Below are 23,161 nucleotides of genomic sequence, written 5' to 3' on the forward strand. Positions count from 1 at the left end.
CATCTCTGGTGGAGCCATTAGTTCTTCTGATTCTATCCAAGAATCGTGGGAGCTATCGCGGGATAATGCTCCAATTAAGTGTCACTTCTTGTCGGGCTTTTTGTAATTAATATTATGATGATTACTACTAATACTTTGTTATGTGCCTTCAGGTCGACTCTGATTCCGATCTAGGGTTCTCTTGGCAAGAGGTATCAAAGAGGTATCTAGGATTCTCTTGGCAAGTGGTGTCAAACCAGATTATTTCTGCAGTGGGAATGCAGCATAGAGTCTCAGACCACTACACCCTACTCTTCAGTTATGCCCTGGTCTCTGTCTTAAAGCTCTGCTCTACAGTTCCCCACACAACAGTTCCCAGACTCCCAGAACATGGAGCCAGGGCAGTAAAACTGGGGCCAAACCAGATTATTCCTTTGGTGTGAATGCAGTAGCCTAGAGTCCCAAACCGCTACACCCTACAACTCTTCACTTATTCCCTAGTTTCTATCTTCGCCACACTACACTCCCCAGACTCCCACAGCATGGAGCCAGGGCACTTAAAGCAGGGTCAAACTGGATTATTTCTGCAGTGTGGATGCAGTAGCCTAGGGTCCCAAACCACTACACTCTTCTTCACTTATTCCCTTAAACCTCTGCTCTACAATTTCCCAGACTCCCACAGCATGGGCAGTTAAAAAGGGGTCAAACCGGATTATTTCTGCAGTGTGGATGCAGTAGCCTAGGGTCTTTACCCACTACCCCCTACTCCCCTTCTTCCCCGGGGGGGGGGGTTCCCAGTCCCCTCAGCCCTAGCATGGCCCCCTCCCCCTCCCTGGCCTTGGCGCCACGTCCTCCTTCCCTGCCCAGAGGGGGGGCAATGGGCGTGGCCCTGCCTCAGGTGTGCCTCACCTGTCCCACGTGGGCAGGTAGGGCCTCCTCCTCCTCCTCCGCGCCATTGCCTGCCTCTGGAGGGAGGAACCCTCCCCTCCTCAGCCATTAGGGCACTTTTTTTTTCCTTTGGTCCCCCCAAAAGGGCCTCACTGGGCATGCGCTCCTTCCCTCAAAGGACTTGGAGGGCACTCTGGGCTGCCTTTGGGGCTGGAAGGTGTGGGGGGTTGAGGGGGGGCTGGGGCTGGTTCTTCTTCTGCACTGAAGAGGACTGAGGAGGGAAGGGAGTTTGGGGGGGCTTCTGCTCTGGGCTCCCCATTCTGGGTGAAGGGAGTTCTCTTTCTGGGCTGGGGGTGGGCTTCCTCCATGACGACGTCCCCCGACTACCTGGTCCTCCTCTTCGGGACCACCGCTGGCCTCAACGGGCCCCGGCTGGGCTCCGACGAGAGGGAGCTGGTCCAGCTCTTCTGGAGAGTGGTCGATCTGGCCCACAAGAAGGTACCGCTCCCAATGGGTTGGGTGGGCTTCTGGGGGAGGAAGTGTGAGGATGGGACTGCAACACCCAGCATCCCCAACCTGGGACTTCTTCTTAGGCTGGGGCTTCTTCCCCAGTATTATTGTTATTATTATTATTATTGAAGGTGTCTGCTAGGCTAGAGCTTCTTTGCCATGATTGTTACTCTGGAAATGACAGTATCCCTGGGAGTTTTTCCAAAGTTAGGGCTTGTTTCCTATTATTGTTACAATTATTATTATTGTTGAACTTGTAATATCTCAGAGAGCTTTTCCTAAACCAGAGGTTGCTTCTCATTATTATTATTATTATTATTCGGGAAATGGCAGTATCCCTGGGAGTTTTTCCTAGGCTAGGGTTTGGTTCCCATTATTAGTATTATTATTGTAGTTGCAATATTCCGGGGACTTCTTTCTAGGCTAGGGCTTGTTTCCTATTCCTATTATTATTATTATTATTATTATTATTATTATTATTAAAATATTAGTGACCTTGGGCAAGTCACACTCTCTCAGCCTCAGAGGATGGCAATGGCAACCTCTCTCAAAAGAAAGTTGCCAAGAAGAAAATCCCATGATAGGGTTGCCATAAGTTGAAGGGGAACTACTACTACTACTATTGTTATTGTTGGTATTTATTATTCCGCCTTTTCCCCAGTCTGGGACTCAAGGCGGCTTACAACAGCTAAAAGAAATCTTGTTGGTTGTTGTTGTTGTTGTTGTTGTTGTTGTGTGCCTGCACGTCGTTTCCGACTTTGGGCGACCTTAATGCCGGACTAATCATGGGGTTTTCTTGGCAGGTTTTTTCAGCGGGGGGGGGGTGCCATGACTTTGAGGCTGAGAGAGTGTGACTTGCTCAAGGTCACCCAGTGGTTTTATGGCCAAGTCCGGGATTCGAATCCCGATCTCCAAAATCCCACCTTTCAAACCATTGTGCCGCTTTTGGCTCTAAATGCAAAAAAACCCCAAGGCATGAAACTAGCCATAAATCACTTTTCAGGGAGTTCTCCCAATGGGGTTTAGACTTCTTGACTTCAGTGGGGCTTGACTCCGGAGTGAAACTGGTTTGAGGGGGGAGCCATGTCTGTGGAGGCACTGTATAGAGAAGGCTGTCAAGTCACCGAGGGAGCCCTGCTGCGAGGCGAAACTGGGATAACCATCTCGGCTGAAACTATCTGGGTGCGACTCCGCGTGACTCCGACTTCTTAGTGCCAAAGCGCACTGCAGAAATAACCCAGTTTGACCCCGCTTTAACTGCCCTGGCTCAATGCCGGGAGCTGTAGTGTTGTGAGACATTTAGCCTTCTCTAGCTCTGGTGCCACAATAAATTACTATAATTCCCAGGATTCCCTAGCACTGAGCCAGGGCAGTTAAAGCAGTCTCAAACTGGATTATTTCTGCAGTGTGTTTGGATCGTTCTGCTTCTTTCCGGATAGTTGTGATATCAAAACCGAGAGAAGAAAAAATTTGGATCCCTGAAAGTCTCCTTGAGTGTTTAGGATGGGGCCCCATAGAATAAGCTCATCTGCGCTGCAGAAATAATCCAGTTTGACCCCACTTTAACTGCTGTGGCTCAACGCTATGGAATTCTGGGAGCTGTAGTTTCGTGAGTTATTTAACTTTCTCTGTCAGAGAGCTCGGGTGCCACAGCAAAATACACATCCCAAGATTACATAGCATTGAGCCACGGCAGTTAAAGTGGTTTCAAACTGGATTATTTCTGCAGTGCGGATGCAGCTCTAGATGGCTGCACCGGAGAAATCCTGGTTAACCAGATGTCCTCTGACCACAAAAGGAGGACAAGGCACTGCAGAATGTCGAATACTCAAGAAAAATGTAGGACACTGAAAAATAAAAAGCTAAAACCATGGACCCAAATATAAATTCATGCTTTTATTCATGCTCAGAATGGAAGACCTTTTGAAATTCCTCCTGGACATGAAGGTTGAAATGTAGGACATGTGCTGGGAAAAGGAGGACGTCTGATCTCCCTGGGAGAAACCTCCTCCCATATTAAAAAGGGTTTAGCTGCTCCTGAACAAAGACAGATAGGGAGGCAGCCTGGACCAAGGCTTTTTGGGGGCTGAGGCCCCTTTTAAGATCAAATATGGAGGCTGCTGGGTTTGCACAGGTCAGGAGTTAACTCATCCACCTGGGCCTTGCCTTTCATTGAGGAAATTCCTGCAGGAGAGCCAGAAGGAAGACCTGACCTATTTCTTTCTCCCTCTCCACAACCCCCTTTAATTCCTTGTAGGTGGGAGCGCTTCACGAAGTGCTGATCAGTCCGGATCACCTGGAGCTGACCCAGGAGTGCAAAGAAGACACGGATCTTACAGAGGAGAGTTTGAGACTGGCCCCGCAGCTGGAGCAGGCGCTGAGACAGGTAAAGGAAACATAGGTTTGCCCTTCAAACTCTTCTTCTGCTTTCCCAGAGGAATGAACCACTCAGAGCTTATAATTTGGGGACTGCAATGCCCAGCATCCCCCTAGAATTCTGCACCTATTCTGGGGGAATTCAACAGCATAGCTGTGTTGATCTGTAAAATCAGTATGCAAAAGGAAAATGCACCTGAGGAAGTAGAGTCAATCCTAGGAATGCTCATGCTAACAACTTCTATCTTACAGTTAGGTCCAAAATTGCCTGCAGAAATGAAACAGTTTGAACTGTTTTAACTGCCCTGGCTGCTAGGGAATTCTGGGACTGTAGTATTGTGCTTTATGGTTGATTTCGCACACTCCCATTGACCTCCTCCCATTTCACACCATACCGAATCTGAGCAATGCTTTTTTGCATGTTGCTTGTCAATTGTAATTCCCATATATCACTGAATGCAATGCTAATAGTTGTGACATAAACAACTAGCAAAATTAAAATTATACCTACAAATTACAATATCATATGCACAACCCAAATGTATTTACGTATGCATAGTGAAGACTTGGTTAAAATGTGATTTTTTAAAAAAAGAAAGAAAATGTAAAAAGAATGAAGAATTAAATTTAAAAAAACTTTTAAAATAAAATTTTGAAATTTGAAATTCAAATTTTAAAAAATTCTGCAGTCATGTCACCGTCCTTTTAGAGTGTCACCTGGTGTGGTCTGCACCCCCTAGTGACACCATTGGTTTTGTGAGACATTTAGCCTTCTCTGTCGGAGAGCTCTAGTGCCACAATAAACTACAATTCCCAGGATTCCCTAGCTCTGAGGCAGGGCAATTCAGGTGGTCTCAAACTGGATCATTTCTGCAGTATGATTTGGACCTCAGTCTCAAAGGTGCTGCAAGATCCTTTTGCACCTATCCTGTCTGAGATGGTTCTTTTAAGGGTCGTGGGAATCCATGCATGAAAGAAATGTTCCAAGGCACTGGGTTGGGCTGATTGTGGGTGTGGATGAAGGGATGAGTCACACACAGACATGAGAAGACATCTGAGTGGGATAGAAAAAGGCTTCATCCACAAGCAGCCCTCGCATCTTCTTGAGGAGGAGAAGGGACAATACAGTATGTGTCCAGACTCCTTTGGACTGGGTCAAAACTCCAGGCTGTTTCAGGGTGTTTCTTGCTTGCTAATTCTTGAAACATAACTTTCCAACATAGAATCATATACAGGTTGAGTCTTCCTTGTCTGAAATGCTTGGGACCAGAAGTGTTTCAGATTTGGTGGTGGTGAGGGATTTTGGACTACTTGTATTTGCATATAGGTACATAATGTGATATCTTGGAGATGGGACCCTAGTCTAAACACAAAATTAATTAATGTTTCATATACTCCTTATGCACATTGCCTGAAGGTAATTTTATACCTTGTACATGAAACAAAGTTTTATACATCAACCCATCACAAACCAAAAGTGTCACTATCTCAGCCAGCCGTTAACATTTTTTCAGTTTTTGGAGGGTTTCAGATTTCAGAATTCCAGGTAAGGGAGACTCAACCTGTATAATGAAGGTATATATACACTATACAGCAAAACTCTAGTCTGCTTCCCTGAATTATAGTTCATGAGCTACCCTAGGTCACTGTATATACTTAAGGATTAATCTGATTTGAAAATCTAGTGCTATTTTTTCAGTGTACTTTAGCTCCATTTGGGTGCCTCATCAAACAACAAAAACCCAGGTTTTTTAGGTTGGAGCACTAATAGTTAATTATAAAACTAATACAACTCTGTAGTGTAGATCCATTTGTAATGGTTTGTAGGTCTCACTGAAGTTGATGGCACTTGCTATAGCTATTGTCCTCCTGATGTTATAGTGCAGTGTCTATTATCACTGGTAATTGGCCAAATGGGCTGGGAGATTATAGATATTGCCATCAAAGAACATTTAGAAGCATAGTCAGAGAAGAAGCCATTTTAGCCTATATTTCAGCAAAACAAGAGTTGTGTGGCACATGTAAGATTTGAAGAAGCTTTCATAGATTGTAGTCCAGTTAATCAGATGCATGAAGCATAAGCTTAGGCATTCAGGCATATATGCACAGTATACATGATTGGGGTGGAAATGGAGCAAAACTCACATATAGCAAATACTGACTAAGAAGTACTGCCCATTCTCAAAATTGTTAGTGATAACACAAACATCCTACCAATGAGCTAGTTAATGCATGTGTTGTGATAAGAATCTGTTATCTGATGGAAACATCAGCTTTGCAGTTTTTCATAGTGATTTAGCTCTAAAATAGGAAAGTGGAGAGTCACAGACTGTCTGTTCCTGGGAATGACACCCGTAGTGAAAAGGCAGATAGTTACTTGCCATATTTTTCATCCTCACTTAGGTATATAGCTGTCTCTTTTCAAAGTTAGCTCATTTCCTTTCTACTTTGTTAATTCAATTCTGCTGTTCTTTTTTAACAAAACAAAAAAGTTGAAGACTTCTTGTTGTGTGCCTTCCAGTCATTTCTGACTTATGGAGACCCTAAGGCAAAATATATTGTGGGACTTCTTAGCAAGATTTGCTCAGAGGACGTTTACCATTGCCTTTTGCTGAGGCTGAGAGCATGTGACTTGCCCAGGGTCACCCAGAGAATTTCATGGATGAGTGAGGAATATAACTCTGATCTCCAGAGTCATAGTCTGACACTCAAACCACTATGCCATACTGGCTCTCAAAAAGTTGACCAGTATAATTTATTTGGCCACTAACCACCTCTATAAGGTGTTCGGCCACCTGCATAAATCAAATAGGCACTCACAATTCACACTTGCATTCCTGATTCTGCAGTGAAAGAACTGATAACTGACTTTTACACATTAGTTTTTAAATGTGCATTTGTTTTTTTTGTTTTTTTACTCATTACAGTGTTTGAAAAGTAGTTAATTGCTATTACTTGCACCTCTGAAAAATAATTTGCTGCATTATTCTATGTTCTTTCTTTAAATGGGTGGCTGATAAGAGAATGATATAAAACCTCTTGTCAGAAAGTGTCAGAAATACACTTAAATTTCAAAAAGTAGCTAGAAAGCATTGGTAATTATACCAATAATACAGAAACTTGGTTTCCAGTTGTTGTATTAGTTTTGCAACTTCGCAATCATGTAATTGCTAAAAACAAATCTGCCAGTAACACATTAGTGGTAATTGTGTTACATGTAACTAATTGCTTTCAGACTTTCCATAGTGGTGTGGCTTCATTTTTTATTTTTTTTAAAAAAGAAACTTGATTCTGTAACAAATGTATACACTAGGACACAACTTTGAAGTGCAAGTGAATAAATGGCTGTGAAATACCTTTCATTCAAGTATTATACAAAGAACATAATTTCAACAACTGCTCAGCCTGGGAATCCTGCAGACTCTAAAGATTTGCTTAAGGCTGATAATACCCAGTTCTTCAGGATCATGATCCTATGATAAGATTCCTGTTTTAAGATAAAAACATTTTTAATGAAGCCTTCTATTACTATAAAGTGTTTTACATATATTATCACAGTCTTATGGGAACTTTGTATGGGAGCCTATTGTCCTTTCCACAGATTCCCAGCAGTGAAAAGGGGGAGGTGGTATCTGTAGACTACAAGTGGGGAAACAGTCTCTACTCAGCTATAACGGCATGCCTCACAGGCATTGTAAGGAAAAAACGGAGAGGACTTGTGAGCCAGCTTATGCTGCTTGGGAGGAAGGCAATACAGAAATACAAATAACATAGCCACCAAAAAAACAAAAGGAGCTGTCTTTAGTGAGTATCTTTGCATTAGAACTAAGTTTGCTGGTGCAACTATTCAGTATGGATTTTTAAAAATTGACATTTACAGATTCTTAATTGGCAGCTTGTGGATTTTTGTTATTAAGCAATTATTTTTAAAACAAGTTTGGGAACAATGAATTTTTTAACCTTGTGTTCCAGTCTCAGACAGTACTGCCATTTTAAGCAGGTGGCGCATCCCGCTAAAAGTGTGGTGAAATTAGCTAATATTGGAAAGTATACTTTCACATTCTAAACTGATCTCTTTTTGTTTTGATGTCTCTTTTAGTTTAATCAGTCTGTGAGCAATGAGCTAAATATCGGCGTAGGTACATCGTTCTGTCTCTGCACTGACGGGCAACTTCATATTAGGCAGGTTCTGCATCCTGAAGCTTCAAAAAAGGTAAGAAAATCGTAATTCCTTCAGTTCTGCCCCATCGTCAGCTAGTTGTATTATTCATGATGTAGTGTCCATCTTCTTTTCTTTTAAAAACCCAAGTATTTGTGGTCATAGTTCCACTCATCTGAACTCATGTGCACACCTTAGAAAAGTGATTTTTGATTACTGCTCCCACATTCTGAAAGTTATAGTTCAAAAATAACTTTTCCAAACTCTGCTTGTGGCCTTTTATAATTGACTGCTCTCAGTTAAGTTACTAGTTTTGGAGCTGGATGCACTTTGTTCTAAGCGCCACAGTATTTTGACACTTCTAAAAAGTTACAAGGCAAGGTATTGATTTTATTGTCTGTAAATGTTTGCGTTTCATTTTAGCAGTTGTCCTTACCTGTGGTTAGTAATGAGTAAATAATGATCTGACAGGAGTTTCAGCATCAATCACAACTGCTATTAAGTTTTATAGTGTAGGGGTGAGCAGAATACCATATTGCAGCTTGTACTCTTTCTTTCTTTCTTATCTTTTTTTGGGGGGGGGGCGGGGTAGAACACCTGAGATCCACCAAGTGAACTGAATGTAAATCATATTCTGTCCATCTCCTCCTGCCAGTCCCATGCTTGGTTACCACAAACTTAACTCATTTTTCAGTGGTGTAATTCCAGGGTGGAGATAGTGGTCATTATAGCCATTAACAGTGTTGAAAAGATTCAGAAGCCCCTGCCAACCTACTGCAAGCTTCCCAAATTTCTGTTAGCACACCTAGATCTGTCTTCAGCTCATCTGCCTCTCAAATTAAATTGATCTACATCATTCATCTTTAAGTTATTCTCTATTTTTGCCGTCAGCAATGCTATTTAAATCCTAAAACTGTAATCCTGCTTATGCTTAGAATAAAATCTATGGAATTAAATGGGATTTACACCCTAGTAGAGCCTCAGTCTATGGATCAAATTTTCAGAGAGGTGTGCATAGCACTACCTTTGTTGCTTTTTAAGCACTAAGAGGAACTTTTTATATGTATTGTAATTTAACATCTCAGTTACTCTGAACTTGCTGACCTTCCCTCATCTCCGTCTGTAACATGTTGTTTTATATCATACTGAATTTTGAATGTTTGCATTATAATTTTTAGAGTTTTGTAAATTACCCTTGAATGATTATGATTAGATGTGGTGTATCTATAAAAATGTGTTGTGTATATAAATTTAAAAATTAAACTGAGGCTTTCTTGCTGTATGTATATAGAGTAGCATATGTGTTGGATAGTCACATGTGAAGTTGTTTTTGCTCTTTTCAAAGAGAATAGATCTGTACTCCACGCCTTTCACGTCACATTGTTGTATATCTTGAAATTCGGGTAAAAATGGTGCTTGTTTTCCAAGTGTGTTTGCTGTGTGTGTTTGTTGTAATAGCCAACAGTAAAAGAAATAACTTTATACATGTAATCTCATCTGTACTTGAGCATTTGTGACTTAAGAAAAAAGTTTGAAAATAGGAAAGAACATCATCCATATGTCTGTAATTTGACCATTTTTCTTTTACTTCCTTATGAAGGCAATATTTATCCTCTTCACAAACTCTTGTCCTCCAGGTGTTTTGAACTTCAACTACCAGAAGTAACAAGTTGGCCAACAGTCAGGAATTCTGGGAGCTGAAGTCCAAAACACCTGAAAGACTAAAATGTGGGACCTACTGTTCTAATGGTTTTATATGCTTTTTCTCAAAAAGCATTTAAATTGAGATTAAATTATGTATCTGTTTCGTTTTACAAGATTCCGCTATTTCTATGTAGGTCACTGAATACAGAATGTATGTGACAGAACTGGAACCCATGACCATACCCATCTGGTGAAAGCAAATTTAAAGTTGCTATGTTTGTTTAATTCTTGAATGTGGATCCCTTTTCATTCCAGTCTTTCCCCTCTTTTGCCCAATGAACTTACTGTATTTAGTGTAACTTTCTTTGCATCCAGTACATTGGAACTGGGCACTAGCCTGTCCATCAGATAAATGCTGCATCTACACTGCAGAAATAATCCAGTTTGACATCACTTTAACTGCCATGGCTCAGTGCTATGGAATTCTGGGAATCATGGTTTTTTGAGACAGCCTTCTCTGTCAGAGAGCTCCATCCTGGTGCTTCACAAACTACACTCCCTAGAATTATGTAGCATTGAGCCATGACAGTTATTAAAGTACTATCAAACCTGACTATTTCTGAAGTACAAGGCAGTCAAAGACACTCTTATTTTTTTAATTTTTTTTAGAATAGGGCTTCATTCTCAAAGCAAGATTTAAATATATAATATCCTGCAACCTCTGTCCATGTAATTTCATTTATCATGTCAATCCTAGGTATATCAAGTTTATAACAAACATCCAGAAATGCACACATGCCAGGCTTGTAAGAGGGCTTGAAGCAAATGACTGTCAAAGGATAGCAAAACAGAAATCAATCTGCCACAAAAGTATGCCTCTCGATTATTTTTCACTTCTCCCCACCCTCAGGTATGCAAATAGCACTTGCCTGAGGCATATTGTATAGAACAGGTGATGCAGTGAAAACTTCCTCCTTACAGCTGGAAGGGAAAACACTTATGGCAGACTTCTCCCCAGCTGCAGCCCTCCAGAGTCACATTGAACTACAAAACCCATCCCCACTATCTGGCGTGGCTGTTGTAGTCATAATCTAACACCTTGCAGATGGAGGGACCAGGTTAGGCAAAGATGACTTTGAACATGTTCAGTATTCTTCAAAACCATGAGAACTGCAACAAGCAGAAAAGACAGAGGGATCCTTCACGTTCCAAGCTATACAACAGTGCTGTGGTTTTTGTTGTTCTTCTAAAAGCCAATATAGCTGATAGGCTGGAAGCATGGCATTTCAAAGTAAACATAACAAATTAAGCCTTGAGATTATTTGAAGTTTTGAACCTATTGTATTTAAAATGAAAGGGCTAGAAGGATTTTAATGGCATTCATTTGCAATGAGCAGTATTTAATTTGCTCATAGTTCTCATGAGTAATGCAGGGTGTTCTGATGTTGCCTCATTTTTGTGCGCATCTGCATGGTGTCTGAGATGAAATAGCCACTTCAGTTTGTCTCAGATCATGATAACATCAAGACTGCACTGCACTGCATTCTTTAACTAAATGAGAAGCATACATTTATATTGGGCACTGCTTTGTGAAGTTTATACAGAAATGCTTTTAACAAAATCATAGAATCTTAGAGCTGGAAGGGACCAAAAGGGCCATCTTATCCAACCCTCTGCCTTGGAGGAATACACAGTTATAGTACTCCTAATAGATGCCCATCCAACCTCTGGTTAAAGATCTCCAAAGATAGAGCATCTACCATTCCCCATGGCAGTATTCCACTGCTGAACAGTTCTTACAGTAAAAAAAAGTCTTCCTAATGTTTAGGTGGAATCTCTTTTCCTGTAATTTGAATCCACTGGTTCATGTTCTAGTCACTGGAGCAGAAAAAAACAAGCTTGTTCAGTCTACTACATGGCATTTCTTCAGATACTTAAAGATGGGCATCATGTCATCCCTCAGCCTGGTCTTCTCCAAGCTAAATATACCCAGCTCTCTAAGTAATTTCTTATAGGGCTTGGTTACTAGACTTTTGTTTATTTTGGCCACCTTTCTCTGGATATTTGTCAATATTCTTCTGCAACTGTGATGCTGCTTATAACTGTTTTTTTTTTGTTTTTTATTTATATACCACTATTCCAAAGATCATAGCGGTGAACAGCAAGTAAGCTAATTAGCAAGTAAGCTAATTTCCCCCCCAACAGTCTGGGTACTCATTTTAGCGACCTCGGAAGGATGCAAGCCTGAGTCGAGCTTGGGCCCTTTTGCTGGTCTTGAACTCGCAACCTTGCGGTTTCGAGTGAATGGCTGCAGTATTTTGATCCACCTGGAGCCCTGGTGGCGCAGTGGTTAAATGCCTGTACTGCAGCCATTCACCTGGACTCAAAATTCCAGGTGAACTCTCACCAAAGTAAAATGGAGTGGTTTTATTATTTCCCTAGATCTGGACACTATATTCCTGTCAACACAGCCCCCAATTCCATTGTCTTCTTTTGGCTGCTGCATCACACAGTCAACTCATCCTTAGCTCACGGGGGACTACTAAGACCCCTAGATCCTTTTCACATGCGCTTCTTTCAAGCCAAGTGTCACTCATCCTATATTTCTGCATTTCATTTAATAGTAAAGGTGCATATCAGGTGTTTGTTTTTTTGTCCAATTGTTAGTACTGAGTAATTATGGTACATTACATTAACTGAGTGTAGAACAGTTTTGAATTATCCTGTTCCATTGATGTTGTCAGTCTACTTTAGTTGGGGCTAGTAATTCTGTGAGTCTGCTCTGGTTGGGACTAACAATTGGATTTAGGCTTCTCTTTCTTAAAATGCCCTCTTTCAAACCTGTTTAGGTTTTCTCTGTGAGTGATTGTGAAGTGGTTAATTAGGAAGCCAGAAGTGGGAGAGTTTCTACTGTACTGCAGCTATTGGCCATAGGCAGTAGTCTGTTCTTGTCCTTTTATTTTCCAAACTGAGATGCTTAGATGACTGACAAGTGGCTTTTACTTTAAGGTAACTGAGCAGGCTTTCAGTCTGACTACAAAATGGGGTGGCTATTATCTTGGCATACTAGAGCTAACTTCTCACATTGCAGAATATCTTACTTCCTGAATGCTTCTACTCATTTTTTGATCTGCGAAAAGAATTCAAGAAATGTTGTCCTGGCTCACCCGAAATTGACAAACTGGATGCTAAAGTGATGGCAGAATGTATCCTTTGGTGGTGATGGTGATGATACAATTTTAAGAACGGTACAATCTCTTGCTTTTCATATTGAGTATAAAGCACAAAGTGGATGTTTATGCTAACATTTTTCTTTATTAATTAACAATTATATTCTGCCATTTCTCCAATAAACAAAAGGTATTGGCTATCCTTGTCCCTACTTTTAACTACACAGCAAGGCCAGGATGAGAGAAAATGACTGGACTGAAGTCATTTGGTGAGTTTCAAGACTCAGTGGGGATCCTGACACTTTTAGCCAGTAGCCTGCCAATATTTTTGGACTTCTGATCCCAAAATCCTTCACACTGGCTGTGCTGGCTAAGGTTGACAGGAGAAACATTTAGAACACAACAATTGTCTACTCCTGCTCTAACCACTACAACATACTGATGACAACTGTTAAAGTTAGCTTTCTTTCAAGCCCTGTGTTTTAAAAAATATAAGCTAGGTATATATAAGGAGAGATGGTTCCCATTGTGAAATGTGAAATATGAAGTTGCAGAGAGAAATATGGAGAAGGGAAGCTTTCCTGATCATACTGTTTGTATGTGGGTTTGTCTTTGTCTAGACTGGAGATAAATTACCATGAGCTGACTCTCTTACTGCAATGTGAATTGTCTTGTACCATCTTTTTTACCATATAACTGTGCCACAGGCCAACAGAATTGTTGTCTGGTTTTCAGAGGCTTTCCGTTTCTGCAGAAAAAGCCATTCTTGGTTGTTGGGAAAAGATTTCTATCTGATCATGTAGCCTTGTTCTTGCCAATGTGCACATTCACCAGACCAAGCATGTTTATCATCTTGAGCCTCTCCCAGTAGCATTTAATGCCAACAACTTTGGGTTACTCTAGGGAGGTTTGCTGGACAAATTCATTGCATAATATTGTTAGGCTGATGGGTACTAATGCCAGAGAAACACAGCACTGACATGCAGCTTCTAAAGCAGCCTTGCCATCTAGAACTTGCAAATATGACTGAAAATCCCTGTGGTGTCAGCCACTACTGTAAAAATGTATAGCTTGCTAGCCTTCAGAAGTGACACTGTAGTACTGTGTTCTCAATACATTAAAAAAAAACCATTAACATCAATAAATAGCCAAAATTCTCCCAAGTTAACTTAAATATTTCTTAAATAATGAATAGAGATTACTCATACCGCAAACTATAATGTGTTAACATTAAAATGCAAAGGCAGGGGCCATCTTTAGACCTTTGTTACAGCAAACAGTCATCTATTACAGGTAAAAAAAATTGTAATGAGTGACTTCCAAGCCCTACCTTTGTCATATGCTTTTTGTGTTTATATTCTAGTGCAGGGGTAGGCAAACCTTTTGAGCCGGGGGCCGGGTTGCTGTCCCTCAGACAACTGGGGGGGCGAAGCCAAAAAATAAATAATTAAATAATTTTTTTAAAAAAATAAATAAACAAATAAACCAGGACAAATGTAGGACAAAATTTTCAAATGGAGGGCACTTTTTAAATAAAAAATGGAGGACACACGAAAAAAATTGCTGAGTTTTTAAAAAATGTTAAGATAAATGCATGTTTCTGAGGCTTCTATAGACAATTGCCCCACCATGCCCCTCGTGCGAGACGCCAAAGGCACCGGCGGCAATCGGCGGCAGGACTGGGCTGGGGCCGGTCCCAAGGCCTCGCCGGGCCGCATCCGGCCTGCGGGCCGCAGGTTGCCTACCCCTGTTCTAGTGCATAGCCAGCGTGGTGTAATTGTTTGTGTTGGACTATGACTCTGGAGACCAAGGTTTGATTCCCAACCCGACTGTGGAAACCCACTGGGTGACATTAGGAAGTCATATTCTTTCAGCCTCAGGGGAAAGCAATGGCAAACCTCCTCTGAACAAATCTTGCCAAGAAAACCCTGTGATAGAGTCATCATAAGTCAGGAATGGCTTGAAGGCATACAACAACAACAAACACAGCTTGCTGGCATGATTTATCTTGGGTACTGTGTTGGTACACATACCCCATTTAAATTATGTCACTTTTAAACAAGTATAAACAAAATACTGTCAATGCAAGCAAGTGATAACAGTGTCAGTAGAGAAGTTCATTTGTTCCTGCTGTTTATTTCAGATGTGGAATGGATAGTGAAAAAGACCAGCTATGAAAAATGCCTGACTCTCAGCCTAGCTCTGACAGAAAGCACCACAAGTAAATCTAGGGGCCTGGAATGCTATGGTGATGTTAATGCCTGCACCTCTGGTGAATACAGTGCATAACCATGGTCTTGGGGAGAGGCCACAATGTGTTCCTTATCAGAGTGAGACCTCCTACTTGGAAGACCAAGGGTACAGAGTTTGGTTTCTGGTTATTATTTTGAGAAGAGCCACATACAGTATATGCATAAATCCAGTGATTGGCACATATTCAGGTCATATTCTTTATGTTCTGGGAATATGTGTCTGTATGAAGGTATGGACTGGTTACAGTTAAATTCCACCATTTCTCCACTGAGCTGAAGTGTCCCAGGACACTTGTAATCAGTCATTTCTATTCTTACAACAAACCTGTGAGGTTGGTTAGCTATGAGTTCCAGGGCACTTTGTAATCAGTCTTTTCTCACCCTTCCTACCTTATTACACCAAGAGTAACAGGGATGATGGAGAGGCCTTTGGCTAGTGGGAGCTTTCTCACTTTGTGCTCACTTGTTCAATTCATCTTATGCTCAATAGTCAGGTAAGATGCAAACTCTCTGGTCTGGTGTGATGGGGACTCAATTTCTCCTCCTTCCTAGCGTGCATGTTCCAGCATGTGACGATACTGAGGTGTTGAGATGAGCAATAAAGAGAATGGGGAGGTTCCCCATCTGCTAATAAATCATAAGAACCGACTCAGCTAAGCTGAAGCAGTTGTAACTTCTGTTGAACTACATAACTGTCCCCAGTGGTGGACTGAGGTTAGGAAGAATGCACACTGCTACAACAATTAAAACATATCAGTGCGAAGTAAAATAAAGCCTTTGTACATTAAGAAACCCAGTCCAAAACCTGTGGTTTTTCAGCCCACAGGCATTTTGCACTGCACATTTACGGCTTCTAAGAAACAGATTTAATATGATCAATATGGATATAGGGATACTGACCAATTCTTGGTCAAAGTGAAATCCTGTCCATGCTTACTTTGAAGTAATTGGGGCTTATTTTTACAGAAGTAAGGACTGTCGAACATACTTGGAGAATAGTGTTATTTACTGGACAAAACTGTGTTTCTTATGCAGTGGGAAAGTAAACCTCCATACTGTTTTGATGTGCATAAATAAATGAGACTTGTAAATACTGCAAAGCTCACAGAAGTGGAGTCCATAAAATATACCTTCATCCCTATGGATGATCTCGTGAGATGTCACTAGATTTCTAGCATGTGTGGTAAATCAAACTCTGAGGGACTAGGAAACTTCCATATCTATGCTCAGCCTCCCTGCTGTGTTTTGAACATAGTGGGGAAAGCACACTTTGAAGAGTGAAGGAGTTAAGCAATCTTTCCTTCTTGTTCTTCCATTGTTGGGTGTAGGCTATTTTTCATTGAAAGCAAAAAGAAGATGACAGTTAAACATCTACATGTAGCATGGAGAATCTGGTGCTCCACAGTGTAACTTGGTTTGCTGACTACTGCTGTACATGTTAGCCCTTGTGTCATTATTTTGGGCAGAAAGTAGAAAATGCCTTATTTTTAGAGTGCTGCTGTCATTTCACATTAAATCCCAGCTTTTAACCTGATGTACTTTAATAATGTGATCCAAGTATTGCATATTATTTATGACAATTCATTTAAAATAACATTCTTGTTTCATAAGTCTTATCTATATTACCTGACACTTATGTTCTCTTCATCTCTGTCCAGCTCTAATGCATAGACCTGAATTTAGGATTGCAACTGATGTGGAGTAGTAATGTGCCACTTCTGAAGCCTGGGTAGAATCATTTCTATTTAAACGTAAGGTGATATGGCCTTTTGTGCTGTAGTATCATACTGATAATTTATATTTACTTGATCTACAAAAACTCTTGCATCCCTCCTGGAACATTACTGCCTAGCCAGTTATACACATTACACTTTGCTGTATATAGCATAGGTATAAATATTTAGTTGATTTGTGAGATTACTTTGACCTTAGAATGCTATTTGCCAAAAAAAAGAACTAGGGATCTGTGGTGTGTGTGTGTGTGTGTTTTAACTTATCTGTAAATACTTTGGCTTCTTTAGGATCTGTCTGCTTTACTTGCCCAGCCTACATCACTGCTGCTCTACACTTGCAAAGCTTGCTCAGCCAGTTCATGGCAGCAAATGCCTCAAAGGTGGAGTGAATCAAACTTGCCTGGCTACTAATAAATTATGTACCTTCAGAGGATACATTCGCCTGTCCTCTAACAATCAGGCATGCAGAAATCATTAGACAGCCAATATTGAGCATATTTGGAGTTAAAACACCTGGTGTTACTCAGCTGACTTTAGTATTTTGACCTTTGTGTTCATAAAAAATAGTATCTGTGACCTTATTTTCACATTAAGCAGAAATCCATGGTATGGACCTTTGGGAAAACTAGGATGCAGGACAACAAAGTAAGCTCCTTACATATTTGGTGATGGTGTAAAATTGTGCAGACGTATTAGAAAGTTTTCCTAGAGTGGCTAAAGAAAATGGGAAAGATGAACTAGCATTTTACACATCATGAAGCAAGACTGCATCAGGCATGTCTAGATTTTCACAAGATCCAATGATAATGTTTTTTTTAAAAAAAAAGCCTGTATTTTTGCTGAAACCTAGACCTGTTTTTAAGACTGGGGTGGGGGGCTAAACTTCGCAAGTAGGTTGTTACTAATTTTTGTTTACTGGTAAAGAGGAAGGGAAGATTATTTTTCCTATCCATTATCACTGAAAGATCTTGAAATATGAGGACTCTGTCAAGTACATGTGTATTTATAATTGCCCTCCATATATTCATTGGTGCTTACTCCTTAATAAGTGTGCATAGAATAGATTGCAGCCAGCTTTTATTATTCCTGGGAAAACACAACAATTGCTGTCTTAATATTTCTTACTGCTTGATAATTTAGTACATCTCTTACAATTTCTGAGGAAGTTCAGCTACAGAGTCCTACCAATCTGTTTGGGAATAGCAAAGGGAACGGAACAGAATGTTGTGTGCAGACAGTAATTCTGTCATTCATACGCCAGATGGTATTGATAGGATATTATTGTCAATCACTTGTTTAAATATATATCTGTAGAAAAAGAAACAATCCTTTTTTAAAAATTACATATTGAAATATATGTATTCAGCCAGTGAGCCAGTCTAGTATAGTGGTTTGAACATTGGACTGCAGCTCTGGATATCAGGGTTTGACTTCCCCACTCAGCCATGGAAACTCACTGGGTAATCTTGGACAAGTCGCACAGATTCAGAGGAGGAACAAATTCTCACAAGAAAACTCTGTAATAAGCTTGCCATAAGTCTGAAATGACTTGAAGACACATGCAACAACAACAAATTCAGATGCCATCAACACTACATAAGAATTTTTAAAAGCTTGTTTTGCATATGTTATATTAATATATGGCAAGACATGCAAAAACACGACAGATTTATTTTATTTTAATGTCTATGTATAAGTTAGCATATTAAAATTATTGTCTGTACACTATGTACTGAAAATAGCAATAGCAAGTACATTTCTATACCACTTATCAGTGCACTTAAGCACTCCCTAAGCAGATTACAAAGTGTAATTGTCCTCAACAAGTTGGGTACAAGCTGAGGAATAACCCCAGAAATAATGTGTGTGAGTGACACAGAGAGAGACTTGATCAATATTGCTAATATTTTTATGCTTTTCTAAAAGCCATGTTAACTCTACTGATTAAAACAACCTCTGATTTTTTTTATGCTTATGGAATGATCTCACTAGCAGGCACTGTCTTCAACCCATTTTCCTGAGAGCTCTTTTTCTCCCTGTTTCTCAGTCTGCTCTCCATGTTTGGGGGAACCCTGTGTAGGAGAGTTGTTCAAGGAGGCAGAATCAGCAAAGAAGTATTTACCCCCTTCTCCAATCATGGTCTAGTCCAGGGGTAGGCAACCTTTTTGAGCTGGGGACCGGGTTGCTGTCCCTCAGACAACTGGGGGGGCCGCAAAGCAAAAAATAAATAATTAATTTTTAAAAAATATAATAATAAATAAACCGGACAAATGGAGGCAAAATTTTAAATGGAGGACACTTTTAAAAAAATGGAGGAACATGCAAAAAAAATTTGCTGATTTTTTAAAAAATGTTAATATAAATGCATGTTTCAGAGGCTTCTATAGACAATTGCCCCCCTTGCCCACCGCTTGCCCCCCCTTGCCCACCTCCTCCTGATAGGCCAAAGACCCCACGCCCTCACACGAGAGGCCAAAGGCTCCGGCGGCAATCGGCGGCAGGACCGGGCTGGGGTCAGTCCCAAGGCCTTGCTGGGCCGCATCTGGCCCGCGGGCCGCAGGTTGCCTACCCCTGTTCTAGTCAGTAAATAAGGCACTGGCCAATAGCCCAGATAGCAGGAATGGGGAATGTGTGTTGCTGGACTCCTCAGTCATTAGCCAGCTTGGCCAGTAGTGAGTTACGATGGAGATGTATTCTAGAAAACTCATATTCCTCATCCTTGCTGCATGGCATCCAAGCCTGTTTCTGGTTCTTCTTTTAATGGTGTGGGGGTGGATGTGATGATGAAATCTGACCATTTCTCTCTGCCTCTACTGCCAAGATCCTGGTTCATGCCTTAGTGGTCTCGCGACTTGATTACTGTAACGTCCTCCTGGCTGGGCTTCCTCTTTCTCACCTCCGTCCTTTAATCTCTGTTCAGCGTTCAGCTGCATGCATTATCACTTCCACCCACCGCTCTGACCACATCTCTCCTGTGTTGGCATCCCTTCACTGGCTCCCCCTCCCTTTCTGCATTCAGTATAAGCTCCTGCTGTCGACATTTAAAGCCCTCCATGGGCTGGCCCCTCCTTACTTATCAGACCTTATTTCTCCTTACCTTCCCACTAGGGCCCTCCGTTCTGGTAGTCAAGGTCTGCTGTCCCAGCCCAGGATTTCCTCTGCCCCATCTCAGATTCGCCCCTTTTCACTCACTGCCCCTCACTCCTGGAACCTTCTTCCCCCACAAGCAAGAGCCATCATTTCTTTAACCAGCTTCAAAACGGAGTTGAAGACCATCCTGTTCAGGGCAACGTTCCCAGGCATTGCATAATTGTCACTTGCTATTTGATGTTCTTTTGTTGTCTGTTTTATTGAATCATTTCCTGTATTGCTATGTATTTTATATGTATTATCCTACTAGAGAGGCCCCTTCCCCACCACCACTCCCTTTGTGTCGTGTCTTTTTAGATTGTAAGCCTGAGGACAGGGAACCGTCCAATTAAAAAGATTGTATGTACAGCGCTGTGTAAATTTACGGCGCTTTATAAATAAAGGTTAATAATAATAATAAATTATTAATAAATAATAATGATTTGGAAATATGAGATGGGCTTGTAAATTAAAACAGAATTACATATCATTCCTGAAACATACATTTGATTTTTAAAGTGTGTTTAAAATATTTAAGTTTCTTTGACTTAACACTAATGCTCAGATCTGAATCTTGACAAGAACAGTTCAGTGCAGCGTCATGGAATATCTCAAGTGGAAGACATGGGAAACATCATTTTAACATTAATTTCAGAACCTTACAGTAAGCAAGAAGTATATTTCTGGGATAATGGGAGTATTTAAGTCAAGACATTAATGTTTATTTTCTCTCTCTCTCCCACTTTTTTCTTTCTTGGTTTACAGTATGTACAGGTGTGTCCTAAGTTTCTTCTTTGATACTTCGTGGTCTGTCCAGATAGTAAAGACTACTATGCCAGTTCTGCTTTAACATCAAGTTTTTAACTAGAGACATAGAAGTTGGGATATACATTTAAAAACAAACTGGATAAAAAGGTCATGGTGATATGGGCAGCCCAAGATCTGCTGTGGCATTCTAGCTATGGAATATGTTCCTGTAGAGGCCCAGCTGGCACCAACATGGCTGTATTCCAGTACCAGTTGAAAACCATTTACTAAATCCTTTTGCAAGGTCTAATTTGTTTTGCACAAATCCTGACATGTACACGATTTTAGTGAGATCCAGCATGGTGTAGTGGTTTGAGTGTTGGACTGCAACTTTGGAGGACAAGCTTTGAATCCCAGCTTGGCCATGAAAACCCATTAGGTGACCTTGGGCAAGTCGCACACTCTCAGCCTCAGAGGGTGGCAATGGCAAACCGCATCTAAAGAAACCTACCAAGAAAACTCCATGATAGGAAATGACTTGTAGGCACACACAGCAGCAGCACATGGTTTTAAATCATGTTAAGCTATTGTAATCTGTTTTGGTCTCTCTTCATTTAACTTGTTAAAGTGTTTAATCATTGAAGTGCCTATTTAAAATCATTTGTATCTTAGAAAGAGAGGAGGATAGAAATATTTTTAATAAATATATTTGAAGCAAAAACAGGATTGCCCACACTCCTTAAACTCCATCTGCAAGTGATTTTGCTTCAGTGTGTATGAACAGGACTGCACCTTTGCACTGGGTGTTGTAGGCTTGTTTAAAGGGTGCAGAACACAAAGAAAGCTCAGTCTTCAAGAGTCTTCCAAGAAATGTAAAGGATGCTTAGGAAGGCTTCCAACAGTCTTCTAAGGGAATGCAAAGAAAGCTTAGGAGAAATTGTCAGGTGTCAGTTGCAGTCCACCCCCAGCATTTGCTGCCTTGTAATAGTTGCCTCATTTTAGCTGATGGTAAGGATGGCTCAGAACTGTAATTGTACATGCTGCTTTGTCAGATTTTTCATCCATATAACTGAGTTATACGTACAATGAACGGTGCCAGCAGCTCTGTCATTCATGGCAGAAGCACTGAAGAGTTACAGGGCATTTGCCAATCTAGAGATGGAATCTGGGACTTTAAAAACAACAGCAACATGCAAAGCATTTAACTGACTTTGGTTTTCTAAAAATGCATTTGTTTGAAAAAGCAGGTATAAGACCAGCTATTATAGTGGAAGTGTATAGCACACAAAAATAAGGTTAACAGAGGGAAAGCATCTTGTATGTGGTGGCAGGAAAGAAGAAGGGTCCACGAGCTCCCATCAGATCACCATGTTTTGAAAACATTGTTATACTTTACTTTTTTTTTCCTCTGTGACACATGTTTTATCTTCCTGTTTAGACATGTTGCTAAAAGCAGGGCTAATTTGATGCTGTGTTTTGTAGATCACAGGTTTTCAGATCCAGAAAGGGTGAACTACAAATTTGAAAGTGGAACCTGGTAAGTTCTTTTAAAAACAACAATCACAACCCATAATTTATTTTAACACTGTATCCAACCTTCTGGATAAAACCTGCAAATTGTGTGTACTTGCTGGTAGACCTCATTAGGGTTTGTTCATACCTGGATCCAGCTATTAAGTTTCCTTATGACTGAAGATACCTTTGATCCTCCAGATGTTTTGGACTACAACTCTCACAACCACTTACCATTGGCCATGTTGGCTGGAGCTGGTGGGATTTGGAGACTAACATATCTGGAGGGCCAGGGACTCCACTAGAACAGGGGTGAGAATCATGTGGCCCTCCAGAGGGTGTTGCACTGCAAGTCCCAGAAGCCATAGTGGGCATAACTAGTAGTGAAGAATGGTGGGAATTGGAGTTCATGTAAGTCTGCATGAATATAAACCCTTATGTAGGGAATGAATAATGAATCATCTTGTCTGTCATTCTCTCTTCTTCAATTTTCTTCATGTTGTGAATTCTTTCTTGAGACCCCAAATACTTTGAGTTGATCTGACTAAGCCTCATGAAGATAGAGAGAAATGTTTTACAGGCTGCCCTTCATCTGTTAATGATGACATGTGCTCACCACTCCCAGATGAACACTTGAATTACCCTTTGAAACTGATTGCCACAAGATATACAGATGGCATTTGTTACAGAAGAAGATAAATATATGCATATCAGTGTCCACAAGATAAAAGTGCAGAAACAATACTTTAGACAGCTAAACAGCACAGATAAATATTGCCCTACTAGTGGGACATCTACAGGTGGATTGATTCAATCAAGGAAGCCATAGCCATGAGTTGGGAAGACATGAGCAAGTCAGTTGATGAGGTCTTGGAGGTTTCTCATTTATACTTGGAAGTTTCTCACTATAAATTGAAGTTGATTTGATGGTGAACAAAACAACAGCAGTCAGACCATTTCTCTGATCCAACATTATTATATTTATACCTCATCATCTGTCCAAGGAGCTCAAGGTGGCATTCATCATCCCGCTCCCCCCATTTCATCTTTCCAAAGACCCTG

At 40.8% G+C, this 23,161-nt stretch overlaps 1 protein-coding gene across 5 annotated transcripts in view; it reads left to right on the top strand.

Moving 5' to 3' along the window:
• Positions 1-1,227: 1,227 nt before the first annotated feature.
• The window catches only part of ESRP1 (epithelial splicing regulatory protein 1), a 51,992-nt gene continuing 30,058 nt past the window's right edge, over positions 1,228-23,161 (top strand). For all 5 annotated transcript variants that reach the window (XM_042465175.1, XM_042465177.1, XM_042465176.1 and 2 more), the window contains exons 1-6: positions 1,228-1,365; positions 3,635-3,763; positions 7,853-7,966; positions 12,648-12,762; positions 20,406-20,504; positions 22,070-22,124. In XM_042465175.1, the coding sequence (XP_042321109.1) occupies positions 1,234-1,365; positions 3,635-3,763; positions 7,853-7,966; positions 12,648-12,762; positions 20,406-20,504; positions 22,070-22,124 (644 nt within the window). In that variant the 5' untranslated portion in view covers positions 1,228-1,233. The remainder of the gene's footprint in view (positions 1,366-3,634; positions 3,764-7,852; positions 7,967-12,647; positions 12,763-20,405; positions 20,505-22,069; positions 22,125-23,161) is intronic.

This window comes from Sceloporus undulatus, chromosome 4, assembly GCF_019175285.1.
Source record: "Sceloporus undulatus isolate JIND9_A2432 ecotype Alabama chromosome 4, SceUnd_v1.1, whole genome shotgun sequence".
NCBI classification, from domain to species: domain Eukaryota; kingdom Metazoa; phylum Chordata; class Lepidosauria; order Squamata; family Phrynosomatidae; genus Sceloporus; species Sceloporus undulatus.